The sequence below is a fragment of the Neolamprologus multifasciatus genome, chromosome 1, assembly GCF_963576455.1.
Source record: "Neolamprologus multifasciatus chromosome 1, fNeoMul1.2, whole genome shotgun sequence".
In the NCBI taxonomy this organism is placed as follows: Eukaryota; Metazoa; Chordata; class Actinopteri; order Cichliformes; family Cichlidae; genus Neolamprologus; species Neolamprologus multifasciatus.
The window spans coordinates 17,282,804-17,298,186 of record NC_140439.1 but is presented as its reverse complement, the minus strand read 5'-3'; the positions used below and the strand labels follow the sequence as shown (position 1 = coordinate 17,298,186).

The 15,383-nt window shown below is 41.3% G+C and overlaps 1 protein-coding gene across 3 annotated transcripts in view; it reads right to left on the bottom strand.

Moving 5' to 3' along the window:
- ankrd11 (ankyrin repeat domain 11) overlaps positions 1-15,383 on the bottom strand; it is a 111,635-nt gene that overhangs the window by 4,902 nt on the left and 91,350 nt on the right. For all 3 annotated transcript variants that reach the window (XM_085167061.1, XM_085167051.1, XM_085167069.1), the window contains 6 exons: positions 14,071-14,203; positions 7,259-7,432; positions 6,074-6,274; positions 5,825-5,967; positions 4,582-4,729; positions 10-4,456 (listed from right to left, as the gene is read on the bottom strand). In XM_085167061.1, coding sequence (XP_085023187.1) covers positions 10-4,456; positions 4,582-4,729; positions 5,825-5,967; positions 6,074-6,274; positions 7,259-7,432; positions 14,071-14,203 — 5,246 coding nt within the window. The remainder of the gene's footprint in view (positions 1-9; positions 4,457-4,581; positions 4,730-5,824; positions 5,968-6,073; positions 6,275-7,258; positions 7,433-14,070; positions 14,204-15,383) is intronic.

Genomic DNA, 15,383 nt, shown 5'->3' with positions numbered 1-15,383 from the left:
TTAAAATACCTTTCAAAGAAGGATGGGGAGCAGGCATTCATTGACATAGTCATTGCAGACGAGTTCTGACAGTCCAGTGGATCCAGCATAATGTCAGGGTAATCCTCTGCACTACAGGATGGTGTACGTGGAGTTTGCATTACGTCCTCGAAGCTGGGGCATGACATGACAGGTGTAGGTGTGGGAACACCAGTTGGCCTGCTTTGATCTGGCCTGGGAGAAGCAGGGAGGTTGTCCTTGATTTGGTGGCCAGGGAGCCAATCCTTTGAGTTCTGATTATCAGTAGGCTGGAACTTTCTGCCTGGAGACATCATTTGGGCCGGGAGACCAACATCCTTCAGCTTCTTCTCTTTAAGACCAGACTCAAGGCTGTTAGATTTCTTGGATGATAGCTCACTGCGGCTTTTCCGTATTTCCTCTGTAGACTTGGTTTTGTCTTTTAGTTTCGGGTCGCCAGACTTGGGTCTAAGCTTCTCCATCTGCTTCATTTTTTCTCTGTATTTCTTGAGACGCTCTTCATTCTCTTGGTCTTTCTGGCTCAACATCTGACCAAAACTTGTCATCTGAGAATCCCCATCAACCAACAGTTTTTCACGTGGTCGATTATCTTTCCTTGCATTGTCTTTGGGCTGAGAGAGCTTTTCATTTTCATCCTTAGCCTTAGATTTATTGTGGTCCAGTCTGTTGTCTTTGTCTAGCGTATCCCGATTTCTGTCTTTTTTTATATCAAATTTAGGACTGTCTTCCTTTGACCGGTCCTTCAGAACAGTGACCTGTGGGCTGTCTTTCAACCCTGACTTTGCGTCATCTTTGGAGTGCTTAAATGACCCAAAGCCATCGATATATTTATTCTTCTCTTCCTTAATTTTTTCTTTATGCTTCTCCTTTTTCTTTTTGTCTTTCATTCTGTCACTTATGACACCAGTTCCTTTGTCTTTGTCCTTTTTGGACATCTCCTTCTCAAATTCTAATGTCTTATCAAAGTCGTCCTCTCCGTCTCCCTTACCTCCGTATGGGAATGTGTAAGGGTCTGCCTCTAGAGGCATAGGCTCTTTCTCAAAAGGCAGGCTCTCTCTGCGGCCGTAGGACTCTCTAATTTCTTCTGTTTTGTCACGTTTGTCTCCTTTGTCTTTTTTTGTCTTTTCCTTCTCCTTGTCATGGCTTTTCTTGGATGAGGACGAAGAGGAGTGCCGATGCCTCTCTTTCTCTCTGAACTTGTCTTGTGGCGTAGATATGGACAGGGAGTCTCGTCTGTCCTCGGCCATATCAGGCAGGCTGATTGAGTCATAGTAACTGGTGAGGACCGGATCGTGACCTCTGTCAGTGAAACTGTCGGAGGAGATTTCACTGTTCTTGTCATTGGAGTCATCCTTGTAGTCATTCATAGCCTCCTCCTCCAGTTTTTCTAAGAGGGACTTCTCATTCTCCCCGCTTCCTTTCGAGGGCTTTCTTTCCTTGGAATGGTCCTGCTTGTCTTTATATTTGCTCTTGGTTTTTTCCTCGCTCGTGTCCCTTTTGTCCAGAAGCTTCTGCTTGTTTTTCTTCTCTTGGTTTGAGTCCACTGACATCCTGTCTTTCCTCTCCTTATGTTTTGTATCCACCGGGTCTTTCCTGTCCTTGCCGTGTTTCTCCTGGGAGCCTTTCCTCTCTTTACCTGTGTCAAATGTGGCCTTATCCTTCTTCTTATCTTTGTGCTCTTTGTCTTTTGCCTTTTCTGTGTTATGTTTACTATCTGCAGAAGATTTTCTTTTTTCTGAAGGGAAGTGATCCAGCTCATCTTGATCGGGTGTCGAATCTTTTCTGATGGAATCAGACACCAGTACCCCACCGTTGTAGCTGTCGTCGTCATCATCGCTTTCATCAGTGAATATGTCGGCTATTTTGTACCACGTTTTCTCCCGGATCTTCTCAGTTTTTCTTTCCTCTTTCTTTACCTCCAAGAAATCTTTCTCCCGATCTGAATGTTTGTCTTGAGAGGCCTTCTCTTTCTTTTCCTTTGTCTGTTCTGAAGACATCTTTCGATCTTTGTCTTTGCCATGAGAGTCTTTATGTTTGTCTTTGGCCCCCTCCTTCTTGTCTTTGGTACTCCGGTCAGCATCTTTATCCTTGACAGTTTTTTCTGTGGAGCTTTTATCACTCTTGTCCTTCTCCTGATCAGCTCCTCTGTCTTTTGTTTTCTCTTTGTGCTTGTCAGCTTTTGTCTTTTCTCGTTTCTCCATTCCCTCACCCTTCTTTTCTTTCTCCTTCCCAGAGTGGTTCCTTTCTCTAATATCACATGATTTACTGACAGGATCAATGTCTTTGAAGAAAGTATCATTGCCATATTCATCTCTTATCGATTCCTGCTTGATTTTGATATCCTTTCTTTCTTTCATGAACTCATGTGAGTCTTTACGGTCTCGACTGCTGTCCAGAGAATCCTTGTCTTTTTTGTCCTTGGCTGCCTCTGTGGACTCTTTCCTCTTCTTTTCTTTCTCAACTGAGTGGCTGGAGTTTAATTTTTGTTTTTCTGACCAGTCTTTCTTCTTTTCATTTGTCTTTTCCGAAGGGTCCTTGTCTTTTTTCTTAGAAGTAGCCTCCTTTTCTGATCTCTTCTCATTGTGGTCTGATTTCTTATCCTTGACTTTGTTTTCTTTCCTCCTCGTCTCCTCCTTAACAGTCTCAACAATAAGTTTAACAGAATTATTGGCTTTGTAGTCCTTGTACTCTTTGACAGGAGCATCCCAGCTGTCGTCGCCATAGAGGGAGGAGTCAGAGGACATCTCAGAGCCCCATCTGTCATGATGGTCATCGGAGGCACTGAGTTTTGTGTCCTCCAAGTTGAGGAAACGATTAACGTCATAGCTTTCGTACTCAGACTCCTCTTTCTGTACTTTGTCTTTTTTACACTTCTCCTTATCCTCCTTGGCATTTTTGTCCTTGTCCGCCTTCAGATGTTTTTCCTCTTTCTGCTCACTTTTCCTGTCTGTCTTTGAGGAGGACTTTTCCTTAGACTTTTTCTTTTTCTCCTCTTTGTGAGCTTTTTGTTTATCTTCCTTGGGTTTCTCCTTCTCTTTGACGTTCCTCTCCTTGTCAGATTTTATAGGCTTTTCCCTCTCCTCCTTATTTAACTTGTCCTTGGTGGAGTCCTTTGTTTTCTTGTTTTTCTCCTCTTTTGTTGTTCTGTGCAGGTCTTTTCCCGAGGACCAATCCTTATCCTCAGACTTTGTTTTCGAAAACCTGTCCTCCTTTTTCGAATGGTCTTTTTCGTGTTTGGATAATTTGACTTTGCTCTCAGCTGGTGATTCTGACTCAACAATTAGGGACTTTTGCCTCGAATCATCAAAATCAAAAGAATAGCTCTTAACAAATTTCTCATTCATATCTTGATTAAGCACTAGACTAGGAGCTTTGTCCTTCTCCTTATTTTTGTGCTTGTGCTTCACTTTATGCTTTTTCACCACTTTGCCATCCACGTCAGTTTTGGAGATGGTGCTCTCTGTATTTTTGTAGAGCTCTGAGTTTTTCTTTTCCACAGTGTTACTGTGCACGTTGTTATTCTTCTTTTTGTTTTCCTGCGCTTTCCTCTTTACTTGTTTTATCGACTCCACGCTGGAATCTGCAGAGGAGTAGTCAGACTCACTGGACAGTCTAGTTCTGACCGAATCTGAGAGCGAACTGACGTCTGACCATGTGGGAGACGACACGGTCTTCCAGTTATCCGTCCTCCACTGCTTTGGATGCTGTTCTGCTAAAGACGGCGTCTGTTTCTGAGAGTTCAAGTTTCCATGGGAGGAGGAGGAGGAAGCATTAAAGCCTGGAGAGTCTTTCAGGTTTGCTGCAGAAGAGTCTTTTATGCTATTTGAGCCCTTATCGTCCTCACTCTCCAAATCCGCGCAATCGGAGTCAGATGTACAGAATTTGTCGTTGACTTTACCAAACCGGACTTCTTTACTGACACTATTTTTACTGTCCTTCTTTCGCTTCTTCTTGACTTTATTCTTATCTTTTTGTTGTTTAGAGCTCATGCTGCCAGAGTCTCTAGTCTTAGTATTTGTTTGCTGGGCTTGTTGCCGTGGCGTAGGCGCTGGCGTGAAACACAACGTCCTATCATCCTCGTCTGAACTATTACTGTCAGAGATGATCCGCCTGCCAGGTTTCTTTGGTGTGAGCGAGTTGCTTTTGGAATAGGTTTTAACCTCCATCTTGGGTATAGAGATGAAGCTGTTGGTCTTGCTTACTGAGTCCTTGCGGAAGTCTTTTTTCAAGAGGTGTTTATCGTCTACGGGAGGGACGCGTTCCTCCTCGTCGTCCTCATCAAATTCGTATTCATCTTTGACAGGTGTGACGGCAGATTTAGGAGGGTCTGCGGTTTTCCCTTTTAACTTCGGGCCCTTCTCAACATCTGAGTCTGTGTTATTGCCATCAACAGAGCTGGAGGGGGCAAACGAGGGGGCGTCTTCCTCCTCTGAAGATTCTGTAGAACATAAAGAGCACAAAGAGGACACAATTAATTTACTACTTATAGCCTCATGTATTTGACTAACTTTTGTAACAGTCGTGCAATTAGGTGACTCAAAGATTTAAGATTGAAAATCATACCTGATGAACTTTCTTCACTTGAGGTGTAAGTGCCTTTCCCCAGCAACAGATTGAGCATAGTTGGAGAGTTGGCAACCTTCAGTGGGGTTTCCCCTCTCCTGTTGCTTTGACGCGGGTCCCCTCCATACCGTAAAAGTAGCTTAACCACCTGAAAAGGATAAAACTTTAATGATTTTTTGCAATTTTAAAGGTAATATCAGCAACTTCTCAAGTGGTTCAAAGCTTAATAGGATAAAGAATACAGAATTAATCTTCCACTTCAAAGTTGTTATTTAGTTACGACGAAGCTAGAGCGGGATTTTTGATGGACAGAACTTTTCCACACCAAGACCTCCAGACTTTACTGACAGCAGACTGGGTGATGTGGCGTCTCTGCAACCAATTTTAGTAAAATGCCAAAAGCCGTGTAGAGGTGAGAAAGTATGATGGTCTGAAGCTGCTTTCAGGCCAGGAGAATCAGAGTGAGACAAATTCTAAAATCTGCAAAATAGCACAAAGTAAGGGGTGGTCTTCAAAGATGTTTTCTCAGTAGGGTTGTCTAAAAAAGATTCTCAGATGCTAATCAATACTAAATGTTTAATTGGATCAATTTGCGACAGCATTGATACCAACAGTGCCATCTTAACCTCACACAACACTGCTGCAGACAGGCAGGAACACTTTATTGACACTGGTGGTGATTAGTCTTGGATATGTCAAAGATCAGCAGCAAAATTAATTTGATTATAAATCTGATTACACCATTACTGCCAGATGCTCCCTGTGGACACCTTTGTGGCCAAAAATGTCTCATTGACTTCTATTAAAACAACACCTACATCTCATTTCAATGCCATTACAGTGTAAAACCATGCACTGCCAGCATTTGATTTTGAAGAAAAGTAGTGAGATTTGACATTTTTAATGTATTCCACTGGTGCATGTACCTTTTTGCAATGAAAGTGTTGAAAGGGTAGTAAATTTGAGGACAGGTCAAGAAAAAAAGACTAGTGGTACAATTCAATTTAACCTAGTATTTAAACAAAACCACATCTAAACTCACTCTGTAGCCATCTTCTCACTTTTAAAACTTCTGGTTTTAATCTGACAAACTTGTTTTGATGGATCACAAATGGGCCACTGATCATTAATATTTTCATTTTGAGAGACTTGCGATAATCAGCCTTCTGAAGCCTGAAGACCTATTTTGTTCTTTACTGTTAGCAACAATGACACAAGACACCTTTGGTGGATTTATTTTTACCTTGAAATGTCCATTGTTCGATGCATCATGTAGAGGGGTGTCATCATCCAGCCCCTTGGTGTTGACCTCTGCTCCGGCTGCCAGCAGCTGTTTTGCCACATCATAATACCCCCTGTTGCATGCTTCATGCAATGCAGTCCAGCCTGAACACAAGAAGAATTATAGTCAGAAGTGTAAGCTCTAAATGAATCAATGGTACACTGCTACACACACAAAGCAAAGGCAAGCATAAAACAAAGATGCCCTTACCTGCAAAGTCTTTTACATTCACATCAGCTCCCTCGCTGATGAGCTCCTTGATGCGGCGTACCTCTCCACGGATTGCTGCTCTGTGCAGTCGAGTCTCTCCTCTCTCATTCCGTTTATTCACTTTGTCTTTGGTTTTAGATGCAGAGTTTGGCGTTCCCTTCTGACCCAGACTGGACTGTGACTGATGCTTTGGTGTTGTATCTGTAGGTAAGACATGCATATTTCACTTCAGTGCTGCAAGAGTCAGTCACACTCTTCTGGGAGAATTTACTCTAACTGTTTTTGTTTTGTTTACTACTTCTCCTATGAATAACAAGGTGCTATAACTGCTTACAGCCAGAAGGGGGCAATCAAACTCTAGCAATAAACAGCACAATTGCTGAACCTACTTTACTTGAGCTTATTTCATCACATTTACAAGATTAAACCCAATCCTTAATCACATTTACATTATTGAGTTTGTACAGCTATTGTCCCAAATGATATTTGAAACACACTCGCTTAATCTATGTCCATGCCCACAGGCAGGCAACAAAGAAATTAACATACAAATAAAAGCAGTTATAAGGTAGGATCAAACTAATTCAGTCTCAAATGTCAACAATAAGGGGAAAAAGTACAAACTTGTAACAATAGTTATATTTCACAAGTATGAAAAAAGTCCAGCTAAATTACTGTCGAAAAAAATAAAGTACAATTTTTGCAGAAATGGGAAGGTAGTAAACTTATAATAAGAAAAATAATCATCTAACACCAGAAAGGATAACTCAACACTTTCTCTGTTGTCAATGAGCCCAAATAGTGAGATTACGCCATCAGCTCCAGACGCAGTACAAACAGAAAAGCTGGTTTCATTTCCTTATGTACGGAATTTTATAAAAACAACTCCACTACTGTGGCGGCACGAATATGCAACCATTAAAGCAGCTAAAACAAAACACATATCACTGACACTGACATCAGAGGTTTAGATTCCAGCTAAAATGTGAAATAATTTTAACAATGTGGTTCTGTTTAGAGGGACAGTATGACTGAGAAAATGCACAAAAACAATCAGCCCCAGCCTACAGCCCACCCTCACTGGTCTGCCATGCATGGATTCTACATATAAAGCTCCCTCCGATCCTTTTTTTCAATGTTGGCTGTCCGTCCACAGAAGACGTGGCCTAAATGATAAACACGCACCTGGACTGTTGACGGACTCCTCAGCTGTCATTTGCATGAGCAAGGCCACCTGCTGCCGCTCGGAGAGGGGGTACCCGGCCCGGATCCCTGGCATCCCCATTCCAAACGGCAAGCTTGCCTTCCGGGTGTTGGTGGGCTCTTTTTTAATGCGTTTCCGCTCTGGACCTGGTTTCTCTGTAACGAGAGAGGAGAGAAGCAAGGTTAATATTGCTGCATGTGCAAAAAGTTGCATGATCATTCATACACAGACACACACAAATCGAATCTACTGATCCATGTGGTCAGGGAGAGTAACGGGAGCCTTATTAGTGCTACAACAGTAGAAGACATTAACTGTTATGAATTGGCAATTTTTAAAAGAACACTAAAGGCTCACAGCACTAACACCGCTTTCAAATGTTTCTAAAAGACAGATTATTAAAGTTCATAAATCAATAAATAACTAGTAAACATTCACTGTGATACATCTCCAAAGGTGTTTTATGACTTTCCAGATCAAGTATAGAGTACTGTAGATCAGCACTGAGTCCAAACAGCTTCTTTACTGTTGGCATCAATCAAGTAAGTGTCATGTATATGTGAGAACAGCTGCTTTCATAAATGAAATTCAGACAATGTCAACATAATCTGACCGAGGGAATCAGATGCGGGCATTATCTGAAGTTGTCCTTTGTGACATGGTCAAACTGGAAATACCCTGCTTAGTTTTGGCAAGGACTGGCACCAGTGTACAGAAAGCAGGAGGCGGCACACACGACGCCCACACAGTCCCATTGAATTCACTCATTTAAAAAAAAGAAAAACTACCTGATCTATTCTCACAAGCACTAGACTGGTCAAGACTGGCTGCCAGGTAATTCTGAGGAAAGTTCAGGGCTGCACTGCTACGTGTGAATAGAGATTTACAGAGCGATAGAAGGTACTTTATTCTCCCCACAGGGAGGCATTTCTATATACCAGGGGCAATCTTTCAGTCACCAAATGAGCAACGACAACAAAAGCATTTCACAAGCAGTGCTCTTAATCTGCTTGCTTTGTCAAACCAAAAATCAAAACCAAAAAGTATTCATTTTTATCAATAATCAATGGGTTTCTCCCTATTTAGTTCACACATTTTATCCTCTTTTTGAATTTCCATAGAAAACCCTTTGCTACTTTCCATGACCTAAACAGGCCTCTGTGAAACAAAAACAAAAAGAAAACAAAGACTTGCTCGGTTACTGCATTCTGTAAATGCAGCAGTATGTGTGAGAGGTTTGTTGGCACCAGTGGGCAACTTTTGTGTTATTACCCAGCTGCCCTTAAAGAAGGGAGGGGCCAACAGGCAGTGTGTTTATGTCTGTCTGTCTCCAAGCCAATCAGCCAGAATGGAGGAAAAAGGAAAGAGGGTGTGACTTGGCACAACCATAGTTATTACGAAATAGCTGGTGTACATTTCAATTCAACATGGCCTTGCCAAGGTCACCACATGCCTGCCTGCCTGCCAGGATTACTGGAGACACAGTGCTACTGGACAAAAGCAGCTGCTCCACAAAGACACACCCAGCAATTATTTTCAGTGGCAGCATACCATCTGATGACCCATACAGAGGGTAACGCTACACATGACTGCAGCGCTTCATTACCGAGGGGGATCAAACCTCACAGTTATAATTCAAGCAACAATACAGGCCTCCGGTCATAGGGAGGAAGAAGCAAATTCAGACGTGCATGTACAAAGACGCTGTGGACCAGTAGATGTGTCTGAGTCTGATTTCTGAGCAACTTCTCTCACTCCCAGACTGGAAGCACTGCAGGCCACAAACACAAGTAAATAAGGCAAGAAGGAAGCATGGCAGCGCAGCCTTCCGGTGTCTAAAAACTTTCCAGGAAAATATTTTTCCACTCGCAAGTACAGGGCTGATGAACTTTCACTAACATCTGTGAATACTTAAAGCTAATGTACCCTCCACCCCTCTTTGATACAGTCTCACGTTCCCCAAAGCATTTGCCATTTAGACACATTCCTTCTGCTAAGCCTTTAACAGCAGGGACCACAGAAACAGCCCAAACATGTTTTTTTCAGCAGCAGAACAGAGAAAGAGCTAAGCTAGCTTTTCCAAGCTATGTTTATTAGACTGAGAAGCAGGAAGGCAGTTATTACCCAGCTGCACTTAAAGAGATCTGCTGCTAAACATACAAGACCCAAGTCTCTAATACAACCTTCATCACCAGTGGCAGAAAACTGTCCTTCTGCGATACGGATCAGACTCTAGGCGACCACTCTAAATAGAAAAGAAGCACTTTCTATAAATCCGTGCTGCACAATTATAATCAAATACAGCAGTTGCAGGAGGTATGATCACCATGTTAAAGGGAAAACTACAAAAGAAACACTAGCTAAGCAGCAATAATTATATTGTGAGAAATATGAGCATAAAAAAAATGCTCTTTCTGTTCATGAAGGAAGGAATGTGACTTTGCTTTCACTACATTTTTGTCTGGTTAATCATCGTGGGAATTTTAAGGAAAGATACAGATCAAAATATTTGAAGAAAAAAAGCTTGGTAAAATTCAACTGTGTTAAATTATCACCACACAAATCAATTAACATGTCACATGTGGATTTCTGAATTAAAGAAATTAAACACAGTATGTCTGTCTGCTGGATGTCTATTTAGGCAAAACTGCAGGGCTTTTATATGGCTTACTAAAATGATATTACTCAGCTTAAAGACAGGGTTGAAACCTTACTCTCCTTACTGCCTGAAACTTGGCTAACAAGATAAAGGAGGAGGAGACTGAAAAAAGAAGGAAAGCTGGGTAGGGACTATCACCCCATGACTGGCCTGCCTACCTGAGCCAGGAGGGAGGGAACCACATCAAACACAAATGTCTGGATATAATGGGGGCAGATTCTGATATGGTAGACAGACAATATGACGGTGTGAGCTAACGCCAAAACAAAGAGACTGTCTGCTTCACTTAGCCAACAGACACCATGACAAGAAGAACTGCTCCAACCAGCCTGACCAGGTCTGACCGTAACGCGGGAGCATGGAGCAATGTTCTGTTTAAGGACCCAAAAAGTCGCATAAACAGGAAGCTAAGGGAGAAGAGGCAGGAAGTGGCCAACAGGATGTTTTCTCAATGATTGGCACTGAGCAAGAGAAAGTCAGAAATGTATAGAAAGAACATCATGTGGTGCAGGACGCTCTGTTTGTCTGTCAAACAGATGCAGTCAGTGAGTGCGCCTTCTGTCTTTTGTTTTTACTCATAAACATCGTGACTCTGGGAAGATAATCTATGCGTTATAACCAATTAGCGAGAATACATGTGTGCACTGAGGATCCTTGCACACCACTATCTGTTTTTATGACCTATGTCTCAGTCAAAGCTTCTAAGATATGGCAATAATTAATATCTTAGAAGGCTGCCAAAGAGGACAAAATGACTCAGTTTGAAAAGAGTAAGGTGAGCAGAAATTACAAAAACAAACAGAACAGCTGATTTAGATAATGCCAACCACCCAGTCACATATCTGCGTCCTTTAAGTCTGCCCCTTTTTACATCCCCAAAATACTTTTCACTGTGGAATACATAACATATCTATAGTGTATAACATAAAAGTAAATATAATTTATTCTGAATGTTAATATGCATTAATCGAACCAACACATAATGGTTCTCCTTCCTAACAAAACTGCATTTATACATTCAGTTATAACTCATAAAAATGCTCCAGCAGAGAAAATGGATTACTTTGTTTCCTAGAGTGTTTTTCTACCACTGACTCTGAATGATGTCAAACCATTGGTTGTTAATCTCTTGCAACTAGGTGGAGGGGAAAACAGAAAAATAAAATAAAATAAAATGGTAGTTGCTCTTTTTTGCATCTGCCAGTAGCTGCGTATACTAATATCCCTTTTTCATTAGTACCTACTTGGCTTGACGTGACAACTCAAGTCATGTAACTGATCCGCGTGGGGTAATTATAGCAACTCAGCCAAAAGTTGTCATTCTTATGTGACACAACACAACACAACACAACACAACACAACACTGTAGGGCGTCGAGGTGATGGTATACCTGCCGCTCTGCCTACAGCTTTTTTCCCCTAGACTCGGAGACCATGGTGTTGGGCTAAGTGCCGCCAATTCCCTGGTTGGGTTTAAAAAAAATTGCAGTTTTAATTTTTGTGAAGGAGTCGCTCTCATGTTATATTTTCACCTCAACTCAGATCGCCTGGAACCTGGGCTTAGTGCCTCGTACCAGACACTACCACCTAATGGAGCCAAGCCCAGCAGAGTAGGTACTAATTGAAAAGGGCTATAACTCGTTGCCCAGACACAACCGCGTCAAGCACTTTTGTTGGTTACATCATGGACTCTACAGAGGTTTACAGCAGAAGAAGAAATTAAACATCGGAAGATACAAATTGTTTTCCAGTAAAAAGAGCAGCAGCAAGAAGAAATTTGGTATTTTCCTGCCTGCCCATTACCTCCTCCTCCCCCCCCCCCCCCCCCCCCCCCCCCCATTTTTGGTAGTGATGGCTGTGGACACAAAAGTCAAAACAAAACTGAAGAACTTTGTTGTTTTTAAAGTTCTGAACATGATTCATTTATTTAAACAACTATTTCTATTGTTGACTTGAGGAGTCATGCAAATCCCCAACTATTAACTGAAATCACAGTGAGAATGACAGCATTGCGTTACCCGACTCATCCACCCAGGTTGCATCGTCACCAAAACCTGAATTTTTCAGCCATTCCCAGTAACACTAGCACAATTTCAGACAACATCTTAACTTGACTAGTATGGCACAGTGCAGAGTTTAAATATAAAGAGTTTACTTAGGTGGCATATATGCTATCACGGGCCAGAATAATAACGCTCTTTCAGACACGCACAGGCAAATGATGCAATTATCGTATTTGCAATCCACGAGAGACGTGTGCGGACTAACTGAAAGACGTAGGCGTAGCTGCAGCATTCTGCCCCCAAAACACACTGACAGACCCTGTGTTTAGTGGGTGTATCCACAAGAGCTCCACCCCCAAATGATGTCATATTTCAAATTGTTTGGAATAGAAGGTCTGTGTATTTACGCAACATTGAAAATGCCTGCAGTGAAAAGACACTCAACAGCATCTGAGCCGTGAGGAAAGTTAATGTAAAACTGGTCTAACTGACAAAATGCCATCATACAGTATACTATCGAATGATGATGGTAATGGTCAATACTGATGATTATAAAAGCAAAGAAGAGATGGGATACACATAAGACACACCGTGCCTGAATAAAAAAATAAACAAATAAACAAAGAAACAAAAAAGACCCATACTGGGTGATATAATTTTGATTGGAATATAATAGAAGGGTATACTGTACGAATTTAAAAAAAAAAGTATTACTCGTGCTCTCTAAACAGCTATATTTATCCGTCACCAGTGTGCAAGCCACAAAGGAAATGAGCGTTGGAAGAGAGGCACAGATTAGAAGGGTGGGGGGCTGTGACGTGTCCGAGGTGTAAAATTTTGCAGAGAGGTTAAAAACAGTCCCAGTAGGGTCAATTGAAAGGCCACAGACTACAAAACACACATATGCAAAAACGCCAATTTTCATGCAGGTGGAAGTCCAGGTTAACAACACACATTTTACTGCCCCCATATACTACATGGGTAGCTACCGCTAACAAAAATAGGTCTGTCGCTATGACACAATGCAACCTAATAAACTTCTCACGTGACTGGAAAGTGTGCAATGCCAGGAGCCAGCTAATCTTCAAAGCTTGTACAGTGTGTAAATCTTAGAAACGAACACAATATAGCTCAGATCAGAGACAAAGAAAGGCAAGGCGCTGGAAGACAACATGAAACTATTAGTATATTAAAAGAATTTCCAGCTAATGTTCCCGTCTTTAGATTTCGCATCTCGTGTGATTGAGGTAGGGTGAAGATTATCTCAAGATAAAAAAAAAAACTAATGGATAAATAAAATGAATTCAGCAGAAGAGATTAAAATATTAATAAACAACAAGTAAACATTTGTGAAGAAGAACATGAAATAATCTTGCAACTTAAATAGAAGTGAAGAACACACATACACAAACGGTCCAGAGATTTAAGACATATTACAGCCTCTCAAACTTTTTAATTTATTTATAATTTGCTTAAGTTAAGCAGTAATCACATACAACATTATGTGTTTACAAAATACTTGTCCAATCTTGCTAAACACATCCTCATGCCCTAACAGTCATCTGTTGCATACTTGTAGTTTTCCTCTTGTGTGTGGAGAGGAAAGGTTTTTTCCCCAAGTGTAAACACTGAACATGAACCAATTTAGCAACTCACCCAGTGCTGATGAAGACTGTTACCAAAGCCTCTAAGCTGGACCATTATCAACAAACTAAATCCTGAACCCTTAAAGCCCAAAGTCAAACAAGCGTGAGGACTAGTCCTTCTCTCCCTAATTAAAAGAAAACAGCTGGAGCCTTACCAAACCCAGGCCTGGTCAGGCTTGTATGTTGCCCAAATCCCCACTTAATTGGATCATGATTTTGTGTGGTCTTCCTCTCCTTTTAGACTATGATTGTAGGTACAAACTCCTTGATTCTCAAACAACCAGCTAATTCAAAGTTGGGAGCACTTTCACTTCACATAGGTCAAGCCCTGTTCGCACAGCACTGCCAACTACTCTCCGTCCTCTTTGATTTCCGCACAGAGTCCTCAGGTAGAGTAGAAAAGCGCTATATAAGAACCAGTTGAGTCTATTCAAAGTCACAAGGTGATCGAGATGCAAAAACACGAGCGTAAACATACAGCCTTACCTGAGTCAGAATCTTTCTGGTCTCCATTTGCTCCAGCAGTGAAGGGCAGCTTCCTTTTAGAGGCCTTTTCTTTCATCTCTTTGACCCCATCATTGCGATCCAATTTGGGAGTCTTGTTTGATAACACCTTATCCTGTGAAAGCAACAAAACACGGGGGTGAGCAAGCGTCTTCATCAGAGCAGTGCACTTTATTTGTCTACTTTACTTTAAAGTCCTAGAAGCAATTCCTGACTCGGCTGCCACCTTGAAAACACCCTCAGGCACATTTTGAAGCATTAATTAAATTAACTTTAATTTCAATGGTCACCAGGAAATAACATCTGATAAAAGACTGCACAAGTTTGCTGACCGCAAACTGAGTTTATAAAAAGCTTTTTCCCCCTGGAGGTTATACATCTACCACCATCTTTTTAAGTCGCCATGTCCCTCTTTCATAATGTCCCTGGCTATACCTTCCCACTGAATTCACTGGCCTGACTCTTCTAGCTATTAAGGGCTTCTCAAAGCAAAATTTTTCCAGAGTTTCCTCCTAGATTCCTGGCCACAGTAAAAGAGCCAGGCACAGAGAGAGGAGGCTAAGCTGACGCCGGCTTGGCTCTGTGGTCTACAGCTGCTGGAAACAATCACAAGCCCATGTGTATCTGCTATCAACAGATGTAAATACTTATGTGTTTGCCCAGCTTAACTTAACGGTTGTTCTGTGTTTGGGTGCTCATGCAAACTAATTTATCCAGAATACCTTTTTAAAAAAAACAACAACAAAAAAATCCCCACAGACCACAAACAGTGGAAGATGTCTACAAGTTGTTTATGATGTCATCTTCATAATAGTTTCTTGTGTGGTAGCAGTAAATAATTATTCATTATTAAAGCTACTTTAGTTTGGTCCCTTTCTTAAGGAGTCGCCACAGCTGATGGATGCACATATGTGATTTGGCACAGATTTTACGCCGGATGCCCTTCCTAATGCAGCAGTTTCAATTATCCAGGCTTGGGAATGGAACTGAAGCTGGGTTTGTATCTCTTACAACGAGCTACTAACAATTATTCATTATTAATTTATATACATTTTTTGACTAGAATACACAGAATTCAACACAGAATTATTTTTAAAGAGGAAAGCAGTAGCTTCTCACTGAGCAAATATATAAAGTCAAAGCTATACAAAGCCATACACTGCATTCCTAATTGCAATACATTAGGAATCAATTTAAAGTGGACATTTAGAGATATTTGTAGATAATGTGAATATTTGACAAAAACACAATATTAAAAGACAAGTGTTGCATCTGTGTAACAAAAAATGTTTTTA